This window comes from Oncorhynchus gorbuscha, linkage group LG16 (assembly GCF_021184085.1).
Source record: "Oncorhynchus gorbuscha isolate QuinsamMale2020 ecotype Even-year linkage group LG16, OgorEven_v1.0, whole genome shotgun sequence".
Lineage (NCBI taxonomy): Eukaryota > Metazoa > Chordata > Actinopteri > Salmoniformes > Salmonidae > Oncorhynchus > Oncorhynchus gorbuscha.
Window position 1 is genome coordinate 13822771 of NC_060188.1, and position 22538 is coordinate 13845308.

Sequence of the window (22538 nt, forward strand, 5' to 3'; positions counted from 1 at the left end):
TAGCTTTAGCATGCAAGCTAAACCCTCCTTTGTTCCTGAAAATGCAGCACATAGGATTCCCTTGGCAAGGGAAAGGTTTTACTTATAACGTATTATGTTCAAACCCTTTTCGGCGTTATTTGATGATGTTTTAACCGGAACACGCGGCAAACAACAAAATGCACCTTGGTCTACTCGTGAGAGAGACAGAGATATATATCGCTGGTCAAGCTTTTATCTCCTGAATTTCAATCGGCTGACTCTTTGTCCTCACTTGAGAAATTAATAATGACCGAGCCTACCCACATCTGAAACGCGCCAGGCAGAAATAGCCCTGCGTTTGGCCAAACGCTCTATTTCTCAGATTGACTGCTATTGATGTAAAATATTACTAGGTCTTTAAGAGTTTATTCGGAAGATAACAGCTCTATAAATATTATTTGGTGTGGTGCCCGACTCTCTAGTTAATTACATTTACATGATTAGTTCAATCAGGTGATATTAATTACGGAGAAATTATTTTATGGAATAGCATGTCATATCACTTAATCCGGCATAGCCAAAGACACGACAACAGCTTTTATGGGACAGGGCTACCAAAGTTTACAGCACGTCTCCCATCGATCAAAGCCATCAGTGCCATTAATCATACCCTAAACCAATTCCTATGGCATTTCCCCCTCCATAGCCCATCACAAAACACAGGCACATAGAGGAGAAGAAGATGAGGATAATGCCGCTTCACACCACTGCCAAGCCAGGAGAGGCCTTCTCTGGCAGGTACAGTTAGCTAAGTGTGGGGGAGGCGAGATTCAGAATAGCATGGAGACTCCTACATACTACATACACACCTCCACTATACTGGAGCATAGAATGAGAATGAGAAAACCAGATAGGAAAGTGATATAACCTTCACTGTACTAAAGCATGTTATAACATCAGAAAGGAGGGGCTTAGTGATTGACCTACACATGACCAAAACACTGCAACAGCATATAAGACTGTACTGAACCATAATCACTCCCACTATTCACTCTCTCTCCAATAAGAGGAAACCCCAAGGCAATGGACAGTACATTATAATGGAGTAGAACTACAGTACATGGCCATCTCCACAGTGGGACAATGACAGACAGACTGACACCACAGACACTGCACTACTGTAATGAAGGTGATTGAGTCTCACACAGCCCCATCTAGTAATGACTGTACTGTAATAATCAGGCCTTAGTGGCCAATAGAACGGACCAGTGTACAGACCAATAAAACAGTCCAGACCATTCGTGTCTTTCTGCAGTCCCAGCAGAGCAGAGCTACTGTAGCCACAGCGGCAGACAGGTCAGAGCTAAATGAATCACATCTATCTATGGGCTCTGGGAGAAGTGACAGTGCAATAGAGCCCAGTCACTTAGATAGCAGCTGAGAGGAGGGATGTGACTGGGGCAGATGTCATTCCACAACCCTCCGAGTGTGGATAGCCAGTCCAATGAAACTAAGGGGGGAATTGTCCATGAACCCCTATTGCCCCTATCTCAACAAGTGGTTGAAAACCCGACCACTGAATTGCCACGGATATAGTACTCTGTATTCAACTTGATATGGCCATCCAGTACACTGGTGTGCGTGGCTACGCTTGGGTTCCTTGATGGCGGATATGCGGGCATGTTATCCTGTTCATGCAGCAGGGTGTACAGTGGAGCCGTGTCATAATACAGCCTAATGCCACTTTAGGGTCGGGTCATTAGCCTGGGTGGGCCTGTGCCAGCCGGTGTAATCCTTATCTGATTGGACTATGAGACTAATCCTGCTCTGGAGCACTGGCACTGCCCAGCCCAACGATCTCTGCACTATCTCTCATTCTGTGTCTCTCTCTTACACACACACACACACACACACACACACACACACACACACACACACACACACACACACACACACACACACACACACACACACACACACACACACACACACACACACACACACACACACACACACACACACACACACACACACACACACACACACACACACACACACACACACACATATATGCCAGATATATACACATGCATGTACGCACACACGCGTGTAAACATTCACACGCACACCCACAAACGTGTACACACACACAAACAAGTGCTCAGGCTCAAACACACATACACCAACAAAAACATACACATGGAGAAAACACTCATAGATTACTCCCACTTGTTCAAAACCCTACACCCACTTACTCATGTAGAAAACCGTAAGATACAGTGCCTGTACACACACACACGGGTATAGTCTCAAGGTGATTGACAGGAAGGAACCGAGGGAGGCCACACAAACATGTCCTGGAGTTTGGTCATTCATTTCCTCAACCATCCTACATGCATTCTCTTCAGCACCAGTCCATTTCCACAACTGAAAAACCAGGAAAGGGTGGGTGGATTTCAAGTTTTTTTCATGCAGAGGGTAAAGCTGCCCCCATATATTTTCATTCATATGGCATCACAAAGCATTGGACTACTCTTCCAAGCGGCATCGAGATAGCAAAGAAAGCACATGTATTCCCTCTATTGCTGATAGTCCTTCATGGGAAACGGCTCTGCCAGTGAACCCCGAGGCAGGGGGTGAATTATTGGTCTTACTGAAGAAAACCACTCATACAACAGGTGATACGGGGAAAGGGGGGGAAAACACAGCCACCAAAGTAGCCCTCTTTTGTCACAGGATTTTCCCATCTTCTTTTGCACATCCTGCCCGCCCCCCTCCTCCTCCCTTCCTCTGTTTCTCCTCCTATAGCCGAGGCAGGGGGGGGGGCTGTAATGAAGATGAATGGGGCAGATTAGCTTGGAGCGAGGCGTGGCGGTGTGCTATACCTGGATGTGAGGAGAGGAGGCCGTGCCGACCGATGTGGATGCTCCGGTAGGCAGTCGCCCAGCCCAGACAGAATGGAGCAGTGTTCCCCCCTCCCTCTGGGGCTCAATCCATTAGCACCACACATGTTTATTGAATGCTTAACACACACAGAACATAGACCCAGACAAATCCCATTACCTCATCCCCTTTGTATGGCTCTGCCTTAGTATGACAATAATACACAGACTAGTTTGCACAGACTTCCAAAGCATAGGCCAGTATAACTGCCAGTATAAATGCTAGTAAAACTGATTGTATAACTGCCAGTATAACTGCCAGTATACCTGCCAGTATAAATGCTAGTAAAACTGCTTGTATAACTGCCAGTATAACTGCCAGTATAACTGCCAGTATAACTGCTTGTATAACTGCCAGTATTCCTGCCAGCCGGTATAACTGCCAGTATACCTGCTAGTATAACTGCTTGTATAACTGCTAGTATAACTGCCAGTATACCTGACAGCCAGTATAACTGGCAGTATAACTGCTAGTATAACAGCTAGTATATCTGCTAGTATAACTGCCAGTATAACTGGTAGTATAACTGCCAGTATGCCTGCTAGTATAACAGGTGGTATAACTGCCAGTATTGCTGCTAGTATAACTGGTAGTATAACTGGTAGTATACCTACCAGTATACCTGCTAGTATAACTGCCAGTATTACTGCTTGTATAACTGCCAGTATGCCTGACAGCCAGTATAACTGGCAGTATAACTGCTAGTATAACGGCTAGTATATCTGCTAGTATAACTGCCAGTTCAACTGCTAGTATAACTGGTAGTATAACTGCCAGTATAACTGTCAGTATGCCTGCTAGTATAACTGGTGGTATACCTGCCAGTATACCTGATAGTATAACTGGTAGTATAACTGCTAGTATAACTGTTAGTATAACTACTAGTATAACTGGTAGTATAACTGCCAGTATACATGCCAGTATACCTGCCAGTATAACAGCTACTATAACTGCCAGTATTGCTGCTAGTATAACTGCCAGTATACTTGCCAGCCAGTATAACTGATAGTATAACTGCCTGTATAACAGCTAGTATAACTGCCAGTATAACTGCTATTATAACTGCTAGTATAACTGCTTGTATAACTGCTAGTATAACTGCTAGTATAACTGCTAGTATAACTCGTAGTACAATAGCTGATAGTATAACTACCAGTATAACTGGTAGTATAACTGTCAGTATAACTGGTAGTATAACTGCCAATATAACTGCTAGTATAACTGGTAATATAACTGTTAGTATAACTGCTAGTATAACTGGTAGTATAACTGCTAGTATAACTGGTAGTATAACTGCCAGTATAACTGGTAGTATAACTGCCAGTATAACTGCTTGTATAACTGCCAGTATAACTGCTTGTATAACTGCTAGTATAACTGCCAGTATACCTGACAGCCAGTATAACTGGCAATATAACTGCCTGTATAACAGCTAGTATAACTGCCAGTATAACTGCTAGTATAACTGCCAGTATAACTGCTTGTATAACTGCTAGTATAACTGGCAGTATAACTGCCAATATAACTGCTAGTATAACTGGTAATATAACTGTTAGTATAACTGGTAATATAACTGGTAGTATAACTGGTAGTATAACTGGTAGTATAACTGCCAGTATAACTGCTAGTATAACTGGTAGTATAACTGCCAGTATAACTGCTAGTATAACTGCCAGTATAACTGGTAGTATAACTGGTAGTATAACTGCCAGCATAACTGCTAGTATAACTGGCAGTATAACTGCCAATATAACTGCTAGTGTAACTGGTAATATAACTGTTCGTATAACTGGTAATATAACTGGTAGTATAACTGCTAGTATAACTGCTAGTATACCTGCTAGTATAACTGCCAGTATAATTGGTAGTATAACTGGTAGTATATCTTCCAGTATAGCTGCTAGTATAACTGGTAGTATAACTGGTAGTATAACTGCCAGTATAACTGCTAGTATAACTGGTAGTATAACTGCTAGTATAACTGGTAGTATAACTGCTAGTATAACTGCCAGTATAACTGCTAGTATAACTGGTAGTATAACTGCTAGTATAACTGCCAGTATAACTGCTAGTATAACTGGTAGTATAACTGCTAGTATAACTGCCAGTATATTTGCTAGTATAACTGGTAGTATAACTGCTAGTATAACTGGTAGTATAACTGCTAGTATAACTGCTAGTATAACTGGTAGTATAACTGCTAGTATAACTGCTAGTATAACTGCCAGGTAGTATAACTAGTATAACTGCTAGTATAACTGCCAGTATAACTGTATAACTAGTATAACTGCTAGTATAACTGGTAGTATAACTGCTAGTATAACTGCCAGTATAACTGCTAGTATAACTGCTAGTATAACTGGTAGTATAACTGCTAGTATAACTGTATAACTGCTAGTATAACTGCCAGTATAACTAGTATAACTGCCAGTATAACTGCTAGTATAACTGCCAGTATAACTGCTAGTATAACTAGTATAACTGCTAGTATAACTGCCAGTATAACTGCTAGTATAACTGCCAGTATAAGTATAACTGCTAGTATAACTGCCAGTATAACTGCTAGTATAACTGTAGTATAACTGCTAGTATAACTGCCTAGTATAACTGGTAGTATAACTGCTAGTATAACTGGTAGTATAACTGCTAGTATAACTGCCAGTATAACTGCTAGTATAACTGGTAGTATAACTGCTAGTATAACTGCCAGTATAACTGCTAGTATAACTGGTAGTATAACTGCTAGTATAACTGGTAGTATAACTGCTAGTATAACTGCCAGTATAACTGCTAGTATAACTGCCAGTATAACTGCTAGTATAACTGGTAGTATAACTGCTAGTATAACTGCCAGTATAACTGCTAGTATAACTGTAGTATAACTGCTAGTATAACTGCCAGTATAACTGCTAGTATAACTAGTATAACTGGTAGTATAACTGCTAGTATAACTGCCAGTATAACTGCTAGTATAACTGGTAGTATAACTGCTAGTATAACTGGTAGTATAACTGCTAGTATAACTGCCAGTATAACTGCCAGTATAACTGCTAGTATAACTGCTAGTATAACTGGTAGTATAACTGCTAGTATAACTGCCAGTATAACTGCTAGTATAACTGCTAGTATAACTGCTAGTATAACTGCTAGTATAACTGCCAGTATAACTGCTAGTATAACTGCCAGTATAACTGCTAGTATAACTGCTAGTATAACTGGTAGTATAACTGCTAGTATAACTGCCAGTATAACTGCTAGTATAACTGCTAGTATAACTGCCAGTATAACTGCTAGTATAACTGGTAGTATAACTGCTAGTATAACTGCCAGTATAACTGCTAGTATAACTGCCAGTATAACTGGTAGTATAACTGCTAGTATAACTGGTAGTATAACTGCTAGTATAACTGCCAGTATAACTGCTAGTATAACTGCTAGTATAACTGCTAGTATAACTGCCAGTATATTTGCTAGTATAACTGGGTACTAGTGTATTAGGATGACTATTACAATAGAGGTTCCAAAGGATTTAACTCTGTTTAAAATGTAGTCTTGGAAATGTATTTCTCACTATAGAAGAGGAATTTAGTATTTAGTATTGTATTGGGATCCCTAATTACTCTTCCTCAGGTCCAAACAGGAAACAAAACAACAAAATATAATATATACATAATCCTCCTGTTGGTTGAGCATGGTTTGTGGGTTTGATACCCTTGGGGACCCGTACGAAAATGTATGAACATATATGTGTCACTGTGGATAAGAGCGTCTGCTAACTGACTTACATGTAAATGTGAATAACATACATAACATTACATAGTACTACCTCCTGCCTCTACCTCATGCTTCAGAAACAGGAGATGACTCCTGCCCTATGAGCCGTTCAGGCTCTCACAAGGCCACCCACCTACATAACACAATACAATATACTGTATAATACAGTGCAAATTACAATACAAAACATATTAAAATGACTGTCTCATTTGATGTGAATGAGTGAAGCAAGCATAGAACTGTGATGTATGCTGAGCTTTAATCTTTGACATTCCTCGTAATGGACTGTGTTACTCCTGTTAGATGTGGTTTGCCCAAATACTAAGCCAGGGGCACATTGTTGCCAAATCTTGTGGAGGGCTCTTTGCTGATAGCACACATATTTTACTTCCTCTGATGTCAGGACAATTGAATCAAATACTGCAACAGATCAAGGGATTCAGCATTCATATGAACCAGCTCCAAGGGCAATGTGAGATTTCACAAATGAATTGCATGCTTTGGCAATGGCATATGCTATTGTACGACTGATAGCACAGGCAACTAGTGAAAACAAGTGTAAATCTACAAAATCTATATAAACCATATTTTATGGAACCATCGAAGTGCTCCACTCTCTCTTTCCACTCTCTTTCCCTCCCTCTTTCCAGTGCTGGAGAGGGAAAAGGACCTGAATGTTCACCGGAGGAGAGATCAGTGAGAAGTGCCTCTACCTTCAAACACGCATGCATGCACGCACTCACACTCACACTCACACTCACACTCACACTCACACTCACACTCACACTCACACTCACACTCACACTCACACTCACACTCACACTCACACTCACACTCACACTCACACTCAGCCTGTATGGTTACTTTCTCATGGGTGAGGCTATGTATGGTATTACAGTGACTGGAGTGAGCAGTAGAGTGGTAGATGGTTGTGTGGGCATTCCCCTCTGTGATCAGTGGCTCTCCTCTCCAGGAGCTGATTAAACAAACACAACCCCTCGCCCACCTGGGCACACAACATGAGCTGTATGAGTGGGCCAGAGCTGGGCTACACCAAATCACTGTCTCCATTGTCAGTTGTGATACAGACAGGATGGATCATCATCCATCGGAACAAGGCAGCTACCGATATATGAGACGTGTAGGATGATGATTCTCCATACAAAGTACCCACTTGATTTCAGCATTGGCAGGAACCTCTTCATGCTGTAGTTACAGTATCCACCTGAGATGACAGACATAGCAGCACCACACCTGGTCTGTAGCAGGAGCTTCTTGTGGCTGAGCTGCTGCTTATACTCCACTGCAGCTGGATCCGGCTCTGCAGTTTACTTCCTATTTTTCAATATCACAGATTTCGGTATAAATTGTGCTAATTACCCATGAATAAATTTACCCGATTGCGTTTTTTTAAGCCCAATTTCCACAGCAGGAAGTCGTTTGGATTGGTATTCAAATGAATCTGACCTCGATGTGTAAATGCGATGGTGCCGTTCTCCGCTTCCTCCCCTCATCAAGGCCTGAGACCATTCATGAATCGCAAATGACAAATCAGTGTTCATTTCCTGCGATTTGGATCACCAATTCAAAGGAGGGTGGCTGTTATCTTGCCACAAAAGAGAAGCTGCGGCATATGGGCTTTGTAATTGTAATTCACCTTGTGCCAAGTATAGGAGATTTTGGTCAGGTCTGGACTATGAACAACTGTCTGTCAATTACATAACAGCCTGACTAAGACAAAGGCCAATCATATCACACCACTGATTTTCTCCACCTTCACAGATAAGTGTGAATTTTCAACAGAGGTTAAAAACCTCTAGTCTTTGAAAACCTCTCCACAGCTGTAGTTAACCCGTGAAGGGTCACATTGAGACCTAAAATGTCTCTCCCACTGTATGTCCTGGCTAGCACAGGAGAACAGATACAGAGAGCTCCTGGAAAGGGTAGCTGCAGGGTGTCAGACAGTCCTTGAACAAACCTTATGCAGATGCTTAAGCCGCCCTGGCAGATATGGCCAACGTCAGCCATCCTACCTTGGTCAAAATCACCCAGTAATGTTGATTAATACATTAACATACAACAGTACTTTTATTGCCCAGGAAACTCTCTAAATAAAAATACATCCCTGTAATTTCCTATTTTTTTATACATTTTTGCCAATGTGAATTTAACATGACAAAAAAACACAACTTTATTCTGTGCAAACATACACATTTTGAAGAGTTCAAATCATCAGATCTTTACAGTTGAGTGTCACTGACATTATTTTCATCAACCACTTCCTGGGGCTGACTTCACCTCAGGCTGTTAGAGCAGAGATCTGACCTGAGACTGACTGCTTACTGCTTATCAAATGACAGAGGAGTGTGCAGAGAGACAGGAGGCCTGCGTGAATCTCTCTGCTAAGAAGATGTAATGCTGCATAACCTCACAAGGTTACGCTCAAAGTCAGCATCTGACGCCTCCGCCAGAGCATGACAGGAAACAAGACCCTGCTGTGTGTCAAGTCAAGACGTGGGAGGAGGTCTTGAACCTGCGCTTGAAAGGTGACTGTGTTTGACAACTCAGAAAATACTAAGCACTGCCAGGTTAAAGGGTAAATGACACTGTTAAGGTACCCCATCACTGTTAAGGTACCCCATCAAACCGAGGTCAAACGTGGGGTCTGGATGGAAATAGACATTTGACAGGAATGGCTGACTCTCTGTTGCTCTTGTGCACTGGTCATTATCATATGTTTTCACAATTAGAAATGTTTGAAGAATGGCATGGTCACTTGGTGCTGTTTTGAACAATTACAATCAACTGGTGGCAAAGAATGTAGAAAAGTCATGTTTTGAAGGTGTTGAGTGGGGATTGTGTATAGGCCTAAGAGGTGTGAAATGGAGGGTTCTTACAGTAGTTCATTGGCCCAATTCTGTGTTTGATACACTGTATGGGGCTTAAGATAAACCTGATCCACATGGCATATGTCAGTAGAAAAGCAAAGGAAGGGATAAAAGTTATAACGTCAACGAGTGGGATAGGTTGTACTACATGTAGCCAAAGGTTAAAAGGTTCACTATGGTATACTGACATGGAGAAAATAAAGTGACTGCAAAACGCATGTGGCTCAATTACCTTCTAAGCAACACGTCCTCCACAATCCCGAATGGGTCATCACCTCTTCGTTCTTCTTGCTGGTCTCGTTATCGCTGACCGACTTTGACTTGCACGTGCCGCGCGAGTACAGCCAGTAGTCCGTGCCAACCGCGATGGTCATGAGACTGAAGGCGGCAAATGCGCCGACCGTGGTCAATAGCATCTGAACTCCGCGGTCAAACAGACCCATATTTCCGCATTCCATGAAAGGGGGACCCCCTTTCTTCTTGATATATAGGAAATAAATATTTGAAAATTTACGGGACCAAACCAAACTAAAAAAATGGGATATGTTTGAACGAAAGGAGGGGGAAGGAGGTGGATGCGGTAGGAACCTTATGGTTGCGTTTGGTTGAGGACTGACTAAGAGAAATTGGGTTTCCTTTTAGGGTAGTTTGGGGAGGAGGACGCAGTGTCTCTCTCCCCAGATGGGTTCTTACTAAATGTTACCCCAAATATAGGAATTATGGACAAGGTAATGGCCTCTAAAATGGACTATAGCGTCAACTGTTATCCCTATGACTACAACTAGCCTACACTGGCAGTTGCAGCATAAACCTACTAGTGTAAAGATAATATTATGTATATTATACAATCACCGTAAGTGATAGGTAGAGAGAGACTGTAACATAAATGGAAAAGGGGATAGCGTCAATCAAAATTCAGTAGGCTATTACGCTTTGAGACGAGCTTTTCTCTCGTGCTTTACAATGTAGCATTTAACACATGTAGATCGCTGGCAATGTGTTTCTTGATATGCAAGGTTTTGAAGATAAGTACTATTCTATGGACAGCACTGAATGAATATGAGCTGAAATGGATGAAGAGAAGAGGGTGGGGGTGGTGTTAGAGTAATGGTAGGCTTACAACAATCCTGCCTGGCAAGTCAATACGTCTCTTAGATGCGAAATTAATTACAATTATTGTTGGCATATAATGCTGAATTTGTATATATTTGATGTTTAATTATGTTTGAATAACCCTATGTCAGGGCTATTATAGTCAAGGTGGAAAAGCAAGGAGAGAAACAGGGACGGGAAATGAAGGACAGGGAAAATAAGAAAAGCAATTGTAAATAAATGGACGATTTAAGTCCAGTGGAAACAAATGAAAATAACCCTGGGGTCTGTATTATATAAGAAAGTCAAATACTATAGGGCTTGCATCAACTTGATACATCAACCATCAATGGAATGAAGAAATCATGCCCAATTCATTCATTAATTAATTAGTAAAGAAACAGATAAATCGGGTAGAAAACAAATTAAACAAGTGCTAGATTTCCTTTTTCCTAAAATTCTGATCCCCAGTTTCCATATATAGCCCTTAGCTCTTTGAAGGTTTCCGCTGAAAATGGGGATTTGCGGTTGGAAAGGGTGCAGTCGACGATCCGGAGAGAGCGGGGTGCATCCAGCAAGGCAAGCCGACCATTACTCGACATAGAGCTGGGAAGAGGAGAAAGAGGAGTTGGTGATGCCGCTGGAACTGATCCGTTTTAGTACCACTGTTAATATTGTTGTTACTTGGATATCCAAATGCACGGTTGTATCACACCCAGAACCGGAACCAGAACCTTCCCACTTGCATAGACCTTGCGCCATGTAAATCGAAAATAATCTGATAGAAAACTCAGTTGCAAATCAAAGCAAAAAACGACAGTATATGTTCCAATCCTTGTTCCTTCCCTTGTTCGTTCAGATGACAGCGGAGTTTTTCTTCTGAGGGTGTAGGAGTGTGTAGCTGGGCTAGAAAGATATTACACAACCGGAGGAAGAGACCGACAGCACGCCACGCCGACCCAACAGCACCGATCCACAGAGCCGTTGAGAGGGGCGCAAATTGGAGTCCGTATATTCTGGATGTCAGTGTCAGCGCTATGCATTTAATTGAGGGTTTCTCCTCTAAAACGATGGTTTATGTCAGTGTTTGAATGTTGATTGTAGTGCTGAAGATTATGAGTATATTTTCTTCCCACATTGACTGATGCTATACTCTGGCTTTAGTAGGCTACAGTGCTCGTCCACCGATGCTGGAAAGATAGCCTATTAAAGATTTTAATTCCATTTCTGGAGTGGAGGGAGGGGTGAGTAGAGGGTGCGGGGGTTTCAGGCTGGTTTTGTGTGTGTGTGCGTGTGTGTGTGAGTGTGTGAAAAGAGGGGGTGGGGTTAGTTAGAACTGGTTGAAGGATTATGGAGGACTGTATTTTATATGAATGCATTTGGGTTATAACGTGCTTTGGGTTATCGCCACCCCAGGTTTTTATGATAGTCTATTCATGGTGCTCATAATGTTCCTAAAATAATCCCCCAAAATGATTTATTGGATTGAGCCTGAATTGCGTGACTCTACTATTTTTCGTGCTCGCTTGGATTGGATTTTGGGTGCCAATTTCTCAGATTTTGGTTTCTCTCCATCTATTATAATTTGTTTAATTACCAAATAACATTTCCATATTTTGACGCTTTTGGACTCGCTTTTGGGCTGTTTTCAGACTTGGCTATTTTGATCCAAACAATCACAGTGCCATTTATAATTGCAAAGCAATCAGATTTATTAGCTCCTGCCACTGCCACTGCCAGCAAAATATTTTCTCGGTCCTATACATGTAATATACATGTAATTACTCCATGCACCTTTACTGCAATAAATCTGAATGGGGAACTATGCAGTAGGAAGCCAGAGAAACGCGCGCGGGTTGTCCGCCACTGCTCTTGAATGTGTGGTCCACTCTCAAAGTGCTGAAAGGACAGCTCTCTCCGCGCTCCGTAATCGTCGTTCAGTGTTCAGGAGCTTGTCTCCCCCTAGCTTTCATGTGCCGTAACTGCAATTGAGTTTTTCATTCCAACAGCAAAAGAAAGAACTACGGAAATTGAGAGAGGACATATGAATAAAAAAAATATTCCCTCCTATTGTGAAGATATTTTCTTGTGATCATGAAATATCAGACGTTGTTTTGTCGAGTTCACAAGGGCATTTTCTAGTGATCATTACATAACAAACGTTGTTCTGTCGAGTTCACGAGATGAACTCTATACATAGGAGTGGATGTATTGATGATAGCTTGACAATATGGCTAAGGCAGAGCCAAGGGTGGATCAATGCATCCATTTTTATATTGATAAGGGATTAACCCAGGAAGAAATTGCATTTTGTCTGGCTGTTATATATTGCTTCCAGTTTTGGCTCCAGTACAACCCAATTTTAAAGATGTAAAAGTGATGTGGCAAGAAAAGTTAACATTGAGGTTTGTGGTTGCAGACTACCAATGAAAGTTTATTTGAATTTCTTGAATAGTCATAACAGGGAGGTTGTCCTGTCAATAGCAGCCAAACACAGTCACAAACAACAATTAAAAACTAGTACAGAAAAATACAACTAGTAAAACAGGTGAAGGGAATCACATGTTGAGGTTTCTAAATACTCAAACATTTCATAAAGGTTACAGTCTATTTCTCATTTCAGCCTTAAATGGTGGGCAAAATGTTGTGTTACTGAAGGACCTGTTATAAAAATCATCTCACTGACACATTTTTGGGCGGCAGGTAGCCTACCAGTTAAGAGCGTTGGGCCAGTAACTGAAAGGTCACATTGTTTGAATCCCTGAGCTGGCAAGGTGGGAAAAAACTGCTGTTCTGCGCTTGAGAAAAGCAGTTCACCCCCAAAAACCGCTGTGCAGATGACATTGATCAAGGCAGCCCCCCGCATCTCTCTCTGATTCAGACGGGTTGGGTTGAATTCGGAAGACCCATTTCAGTTGAATGCATTCAGTTGTCCTACTGACTAGGTATCCCCTTTCCATACTGTAACATGTACAGTTTGTAATTCCTCAGTTTGTCTTATATTGCTGTTGCTTTGATAAGAAGGCTCAGGCCTATAGGATACTGACAACAGTTGTGCTCCAATCAAAGATCTTAGATCTTTGTAGAGTCTTACTGCCTTTGGTCCACTATGACACTGCTGTCAATCTATCATCAATGCATCCACTCATATTTATAGAGTTTATCTTGTGATCTCGACAAAACAACTTTGGTTATGTCGTGATCAGAATATAAATAAGTTGTGATCTTGACATAACAATGCAATACTTGTTGAATTAATATGTGCTCTCTGGACTGCCTTAGAGAACCAACCATAGGCCTACCATACATTTGTGCAATTAACTCATGCATTGTATGGCTATAGTTTGCGTATGAATATTTTTCTGCCATTCCATTAGGGTGGAGTCGTGTCGACTCTTGCTCTTCGCAATAAGGCCCATTAATTTGATCTTCCTGGTGATTCTTCAGTCCAACTCTTCAACTATGGCAGGCTTCTCCCTCCATCACTCATCTCTAATGTTTACCCAACCCAGCCATGTACACAGATGTGGGTGCCCATTGCCCATTAGCCCGTGTCGCAGTGGCTTTACCGAGCAATTAGCAAACAAATAGCACTGCTAGTTTTGGCCAGGGACTCTGTGATCTCAACAAACTGATGGAGCAAATAAACTGATGCATGAACAATGGATTGGGACTGGGAGCTGGGGACTGGGAACTGGGAGCTGGAAGCTGGGGACTGGGAGCTGGGGACTGGGAACTGGGAACTGGGGACTGGGAACTGGGAGCTGGAAGCTGGGGACTGGGAGCTGGGGACTGGGAGCTGGGAGCTGGGGACTGGGAACTGGGAGCTGGGAGCTGGGGACTGGGAACTGGGGACTGGGAACTGGGAGCTGGGGACTGGGAGCTGGGGATTGGGAGCTGGGGACTGGGGACTGGGAGCTGAGGACTGGGAGCTAGGAGCTGGGAATTGGGAGCTGGGGACTGGGGACCGGGAGCTGGGGACTGGGAGCTGGGGACTGGGAAATGGGAACTGGGAGCTGGGAGCTGGGAGCTGGGGACTGGGAGCTGGGGACTGGGAGCTGGGGACTGGGAGCTGGGAACTGGGGACCGGGAGCTGGGGACTGGGAGCTGGGGACTGGGAGCTGGGAACTGGGGACCGGGATCTGGGGACTGGGAGCTGGGAGCTGGGGACTGGGAACTGGGAACTGGGAACTGGGAACTGGGAACTGGGAGCTGGGAACTGGGGACCGGGAGCTGGGGACTGGGAACTGGGAGCTGGGGACTGGGAGCTGGGAGCTGGGAACTGGGGACCGGGAGCTGGAGACTGGGAACTGGGGACTGGAAGCTGGGAGCTGGGGACTGGGAGCTGGGGACTGGGAACTGGGTATTGGGTCCACAGCGACTGTTGCATAGGGTTGGAGTGAGATGTCAACACAAGATCGACATGATCTGGAAAACCTCTGGGCCTAGTTTTAGGTACCACCTAACTGGGCCAAGAGACTTTCCTGGGCAAGTCATATGATCAGGAAAACCTGCTGGCCATAGTCATCCGTCCTAATTTGAGTGTTTTTATAATGCAGGCCATTTTGAACCTGGTTACTGACTGTATTGGCAGTCCCTAGCGCCCCACTCATTAATAAGCCTGATGTATTAGACCCATGGGACCCACCTCTGATCTTTACAGCCCTTCCATTGGATATCAAATAAACACTTGAGTCTATAAGGTGAGCAGAAACCTGGCCCTGGCACACACATACCACTGGCTCTGTCATCTGGTCTGTGCAGGTTGAATAGCTGGGAGCTTCATCATAAAAGAAAAGTCATCATCATCTTCTTCCCAAGCATTAGGTTATGAGCTGTGGCCAATGTCTCCGTGACACGTTTGGACAAGGTGATGTGTGTTTCTCTTACTTCAGCAGTTATCAGTTCTGAACAGAGAAACACTCCCTCACACTGTAGGTCTTTAATGTGCGACTGAGATTAAACATTTTCATCGGAGTCTTGCTCTGAATGGAAACCTCACATACATTTTTCTCAGCCCACTGTGTCCTATCTCTCCTTTACTTATTTCTTCCTCCATTCCTCTCATCTGGGTCAAGATGAAAAATGCTTAGTCTCTGTAATCCCTAGTCCTGTGGAAAATGCAATTTTTCCAAAGTCAATAAACAGCACCTTCATTTCACCCTCATATTTGTGTGTATTTTTCATCTGTCTTTCTGTGTCTTCTTTTGCTTGCCCTTCCCCTCTCTTCATCCAATCTAGATCCCTCACTCACACTACCACTACCCAGCTGGGAGGGGGGCCTTGTGCTCTGACTAAAGACCCCTCTGATTCGCCGTCGCGACCAGGATTTGGGACACCCTCGCGTTTATTAAACAATTACCCCTGACAGGCGAGCCTGCACCAATCAGAGGGAGCCCAGTTCTGCACCCACACAACTCCCAAATGGACTCTTGATGTCAATCTGTAGGTCCGGCCTAATCAGGGCCTTGGTAAAGCAACCCTGGAGCATTGGCTTAAGGAATGCTTTAAGTAAATTGTGCTCTGGAGTAAAAAAAAGATGTAGGAGAGGGGGGAGAGGGAAGAAAAGTGTTGGCCCACTTTGAAGGAGGCCCACTTAAGTGGGAGTCTCTAGGCGAGGTTCTCCCCTGGAGCCATTTGGTCTCTGGGGCCAAGCTCTCTAGGTTCTACAGCTCTGCTCTGAGGCAGGGAGGAAGGGATCCCAGAGACAGGGCTGCACTGCTGCCATAACAGTACAGTGCACCATGTGCTTCTGTAGTGTCACGCCCTGGTCGAAGTATTTTGTGTTTATCTTCATGTATTGGGTCAGACCAGGGTGTTGCATGGGTTTTTGTATGTCGTGTGTATATATTGGGATTGTAGCTAGTGGGGTGATCTAGCAAAGTCTATAGCTGTCTGGAGTGGTTCTCAATCAGAGGCAGGTGTTTATCGTTGTCTCTGATTGGGAACAATATTTAGGCAGCCATATTCTTTGAGTTTGTCGTGGGTGATTGTCCTTAGTGTCCTTGTTCCTGTCTATGTGTTAGTGTACACAAGTATAGGCTGTTTCGGTTTTCGTTACGTTTATTGTTTTTTGTAGTGTTTTGTATTTAGATTCGTGTTACGTTTGTTTATTAAATTATGGATCGCAATCTACACGCTGCATTTTGGTCCGACTCTCCTTCACCGCAAGAGAACCGTTACAGAATCACCCACCACAAACGGACCAAGCAGCGTGTCAACAGGCAGGAGCTACAGGAGAGGCAACAGAGGCTGCACTACCTGGAGAAATGGTCATGGGAGGACGAACTGGACGGTAAAGGACCCTGGGCTCAGCCTGGAGAATATCGCTGCCCCAAGGAAGAACTCGAGGTGGGGAAAGCTGAGAGGCGCAGGTATGAGGAGGCAGCACGGCGTAGCGGATGGAAGCCCGAGAGTCAGCCCCAAAAATTTATTGAGGGGGGGCTCACAGGGAGTAGGGCTACGCTAGGTAGGAGACCTACACTAACTTCCTGTGGTTACCGGGGGGCTAGAGAGACCGGGCAGGCACCGTGTTATGCAGTGGTGCGCACGGTGTCCCCAGTGCGGGTGCATAGCCCGGTGCGGTATATTCCAGCTCCGCGTATCGGCCGGGCGAGATTGAGCGTCGAGCCAAATGCCATGAAGCCGGCTCTACGCATCTGGTCCCCAGTGTGCCTCCTTGGGCCGGCTTAGATGGCACCAGCCTTGCGCTCGGTGTCTCCGGTTCGCCTGCATAGCCCAGTGCGGGCTATTCCACCTCGCCGCACTGGCAGGGTGCCCGAGAGTATTCAACCAGGTAAGGTTGGGCAGGCTCGGTGCTCAAGAGCTCCAGTGCGCCTGCACGGTCCGGTCTATCCAGTACCACCTCCACACCCCAGCCCTCCGGTAGCAGCTCCCCGCACCAAGCTTCCTGTGCGTGTCCTCAGTTCAGTACCACCAGTGCCAGCACCACGCATCAGGCCTACAGTGCGCCTCGCCTCTCCTGCGCTGTCGGAGTCTCCCGCCTCTCCAGCGCTGTCGGAGCCTTTCTCCTCTCCTGCGCTGCCGGAGTCTCCCGTCTGTTCAGCGCAGCCAGAGCTGCCAGCCTGCATGGAGCAGCCAGAGATGCCAGCCTGCATGGAGCAGCCAGAGCTGCCAGCCTGCATGGAGCATCCAGAGCTGTCAGTCTGCATGGAGCAGCCAGAGCTGTCAGTCTGCATGGAGCAGCCAGAGATGTCAGTCTGCATGGAGCAGCCAGAGATGTCAGTCTGCATGGAGCAGCCAGAGATGTCAGTCTGCATGGAGCAGCCAGAGCTGTCAGTCTGCATGAAGTAGCCAGAGATGTCAGTCTGCATGAAGCAGCCAGTCTGCAAGGAGCTGTCAGTCTGCAAGGAGCTGTCAGTCTGCAAGGAGCTGTCAGTCTGCAAGGAGCTGCCAGTCTGCACGGAGCCGCCAGAGCTGCTAGTCTGTAAGAAGCCGCCAGAGCTGTCAGCCTACATGGAGCAGCCAGAGCCGCCAGTCAGCGTGGAGCAGCCAGAGCCGACAGTCAGCATGGAGCAGCCAGAGATGTCAGTCTGCATGGAGCAGCCAGAGATGTCAGTCTGCATGGAGCAGCCAGAGCTGTCAGTCTGCATGAAGCAGCCAGAGCTGTCAGTCTGCATGAAGCAGCCAGATATTTCAGTCTGCCAGGATCCGCCAGTCAACCAGACTCTTCCAGATCTGCCAGTCAACCAGACTCTTCCAGATCTGCCAGCCAACCAGACTCTTCCAGATCTGTCAGTCAACCAGACACTTCCAGATCTGCCAGCCACCAGACTCTTCCAGATCTGCCAGTCAGCCAGACTCTTCCAGATCCGCCAGTCAGCCAGACTCTTCCAGATCTGCCAGTCAACCAGACTCTTCCAGATCCGTCAGTCAGCCGGGATCTGCCAGAACTGCCAGTCGGCCAGGATCTGCCAGTCGGCCAGGATCTGCCAGTCGGCCAGGATCCGCCAGTCGGCCAGGATCCGCCAGATCCGCCAGTCAGCCAGGATCTGCCAGTCAGCCAGGATCTGCCAGTCAGCCAGGATCTGCTGAAACCACCAGCCAGCCAGGATCTGGTAGATCTATCTACCTGCCTGAGCTTCCTCTCACTCCTGAGCTTCCTCTCACCCCTGAACTTCCTCTCACTCCTGAGCTTCCTCTCACTCCCGAGCTTCCTCTCACTCCCGAGCTTCCTCTCACTCCCGAGCTTTCTCTCACTCCCGAGCTTTCTCTCACTCCCGAGCTTTCCCTCAGTCCTGAGCTGCCTCAGTCCCGAGCTGCCCTTCAGTCCCGATCTGCTCCTCAGTCCAGTGGGGTTCTGGGTGAGGACTACTAGGCCATGGTCGGCAGCGAGAGTGGACTATCCAGGGACGCGAGGAGAGGGGACTAAGACATTGACTGAGTGGGGTCCACGTCCCGCGCCGGAGCCGGAGCCGCCACCATGGACAGACGCCCACTGGGACCCTCCCTATTGTTTTGAGGAGGGGGGGGGGTTCTGTCACGCCCTGGTCGAAGTATTTTGTGTTTATCTTCATGTATTGGGTCAGGCCAGGGTGTGGCATGGGTTTTTGTATGTGGTGTGTATATATTGGGATTGTAGCTAGTGGGGTGATCTGGCAAAGTCTATGGCTGTCTGGAGTGGTTCTCAATCAGAGGCAGGTGTTTATCGTTGTCTCTGATTGGGAACCATATTTAGGCAGCCATATTCTTTGACTTTGTCGTGGGTGATTGTCCTTAGTATCCTTGTTCCTGTCTATGTGTTAGTGTACACAAGTATAGGCTGTTTCGGTTTTCTTTACGTTTATTGTTTTTTGTAGTGTTTGTATTTAGATCCGTGTTACGTTAGTTTATTAAATTATGGATCGCAATCTACACGCTGCATTTTGGTCCGACTCTCCTTCACCGCAAGAGAACTGTTACATGTAGTCTATATTTTTTTCTTTTTTTTTCTTTCTTTTTTTCACCTTTATATAACCAGGTAGGCAAGTTGAGAACAAGTTCTCATTTACAATTGCGACCTGGCCAAGATAAAGCAAAGCAGTTCGACACATACAGCAACACAGAGTTACAAATGGAGTAAAAAAAAACATACAGTCGATAATACAATAGAAAAATAAGTCTATATACAATGTGAACAAATTAGGTGAAATAAGGGCAAAAAAAGGCCATGGTGGCCAAGTAAATACAATATAGCAAGTAAACACTGGAGTGCAGTGGAGGAATGTGCAAAGTAGAGATAGAAATAATGGAGTGCAAAGGAGCAAAATAAATAAATACATTAGGGGGAGAGGTAGTTGTTTGGGCTAAATTATAGATGGGCTATGTACAGGTGCAGTAATCTGTGAACTGCTCTGACAGGGAAATAAGTGTTTCCAGTTTCAGAGATTTTTGTAGTTCGTTCCTGTCATTGACAGCAGAGAACTGGAAGGAGAGGCGGCCAAAGCAAGAATTGGTTTTGGGGGTGACCAGAGAGATATACTTGCTGGAGCGCGTGCTACAGGTGGATGCTGCTATGGTGACCAGCGAGCAGAGATAAGGGGGGACTTTACCTAGCAGGGTCTTGTAGATGACCTGGAGCCAGTGGGTTTGGCGACGAGTATGAAGCTAGGGCCGGCCAATGAGAGCGTACAGGTCGCAGTGGTGGGTAGTATATGGGGCTTTGGTGACAAAACGGATGGCACTGTTATAGAATGCATCCAATTTATTGAGTAGGGTATTGGAGGCTATTTTGTAAATGACATTGCCGAAGTCGAGGATCGGTAGGATGGTCAGTTTTACAAGGGTATGTTTGGCAGCATGAGTGAAGGATGCTTTGTTGAAAAATAGGAAGCCAATTCTAGATTTAACTTTGGATTGGAGATGTTTGATGTGAGTCTGGAAGGAGAGTTTACAGTCTAACCAGACACCTAGGTATTTGTAGTTGTCCACATATTCTAAGTCAGAACCATCCAGAGTAGTGATATTGGACGGGCGGGTAGGTGCAGGCAGCGATAGGTTGAAGAGCATGCATTTGGTTTTACTTGTATTTAAGAGCAATTGGAGGCCACGGAAGGAGAGTTGTATGGCATTGAAGCTCGTCTGGAGGGTTGTTAACACAGTGTCCAAAGAAGGGCTAGAAGTATACAGAATGGTGTCGTCTGCGTAGAGGTGGATAAGAGACTCACCGGCAGCAAGATCGACATCATTGATGTATACAGAGAAGAGAGTCGGTCCAAGAATTGAACCCTGTGGCACCCCTATAGAGACTGCCAGAGGCCTGGACAACAGGCCCTCCGATTTGACACACTGAACTCTGTCAGAGAAGTAGTTCGTGAACCAGGCGAGGCAATCATTTGAGAAACCAAGGCTATCGAGTCTGCCGATGAGGATGTAGTGATTGACAGAGTCGAAAGCCTTGGCCAGGTCAATGAATAAGCATGGCCAGCTGTAGAAAAATGCTTATTGAAATTCTCAATTATAGTGGATTTATTGGTGGTGACAGTGTTTCCTATCCTTAGTGCAGTGAGCAGCTGGGAGGAGGTGTTCTTATTCTCCATGGACTTTACAGTGTCCCAGAACTTTTTTGAGTTTGTGTTGCAGGATGCAAATTTCTGCTTGAAAAAGCTTGCTTGGCTTCTGCCTGTGTATATTGGTTTCTAGCTTCCCTGAAAAGCTGCATATCACAGGGGCTGTTTGATGCTAATGCAGAACGCCATAGGATGTTTTTGTGTTGGTTAAGGGCAGTCGGGTCTGGAGAGAACCAAGGGCTATCTGTTCCTGATTCTAAATTTCTTGAATGGAGCATGCTTATTTAAGATGGTGAGGAAGGCATTTAAAGAAAATTACCAGGCATCCTCTACTGACGGGATGAGATCAATATCCTTCCAGGATACACGGACCAGGTGTCACGTTCTGACCTTAGTTATTTTGTTATGTCTTTGTTTTAGTATGGTCAGGGAGTGTGTTGGGTGGGTTGTCTATGTTAGTTTTTCTATGATTTGGTATTTCTGTGTTTGGCCTGGTATGGTTCTCAATCAGATGCAGCTGTCTATCATTGTGCCTGATTGAGAACCATACTTAGGCAGCCTGTTTTCACCCTTGAGTTGTGGGTGATTATTTTCTGTTACAATGTATGTGTATGTCACCTTTCAGAACTTTCTCCTTTGTTATTTTGTTTAGTGTTCTCGGTTTAATAAATATATGATGAACACTTACCACGCTGCGCTTTGGTCCTCACCTCAAATTGTTTGGGTACAGACCTGGATAGTAGGAGAGAACTCTGCAGGCTAGCTTTGCAGTCGATTGCAACACCGCACCCTTTGACCGTTCTATCTTGTCTGAAAATGTTGTAGTTGGGGATGGAGATTTCAGAATTTTTGGTGGTCTTCCTAAGCCAGGATTCAGACATGGCTAGAACATCCGGGTTGGCAGAGTGTGAATAAAACAAACTTAGGGAGGATGCTTCTAATGTTAACATGCATGAAACCAAGGCTATTACGGTTACAGAAGTCATCAAAAGAGAGCGCCTAAGGAATAGGAGTGGAGCTAGGCACTGCAGGGTCTGGATTCACCTCTACATCACCAGAGGAAAAGAGGAGGAGTAGGATAAGGGTATGGCTATAAGCTATGAGAATTGGTCTTCTAGAACGTCCGGAACAGAGAGTAAAAGGAGGTTTCTGGGGGCGATAAAATAGTTTTAAGGTATAATGGACAGACAAATGGTAGGTATGGTAGGATGTGAATACAGTGGAGGTAAACCTAGGTATTGAATGATGATGAGAGAGATATTGAGAGATATATTAACAGGGTACACAATGGATATGGTTGTGTTGGACAAACTGCATGAATCCACCAAGCTCATCCCATTGTTGACCTCACTCAAATGTCATCCCTTGCTTT

The 22538-nt window shown here is 44.9% G+C and overlaps 1 protein-coding gene across 1 annotated transcript in view; it reads right to left on the reverse strand.

The window, feature by feature from the left end:
* LOC124000335 (voltage-dependent calcium channel gamma-2 subunit) overlaps positions 1-11828 on the reverse strand; it is a 90626-nt gene extending 78798 nt beyond the window's left edge. The window contains exon 1 of the mRNA XM_046306614.1: positions 9799-11828. Coding sequence (XP_046162570.1) covers positions 9799-10024 — 226 coding nt within the window. The 5' untranslated portion in view covers positions 10025-11828. The remainder of the gene's footprint in view (positions 1-9798) is intronic.
* Positions 11829-22538: the final 10710 nt, after the last annotated feature.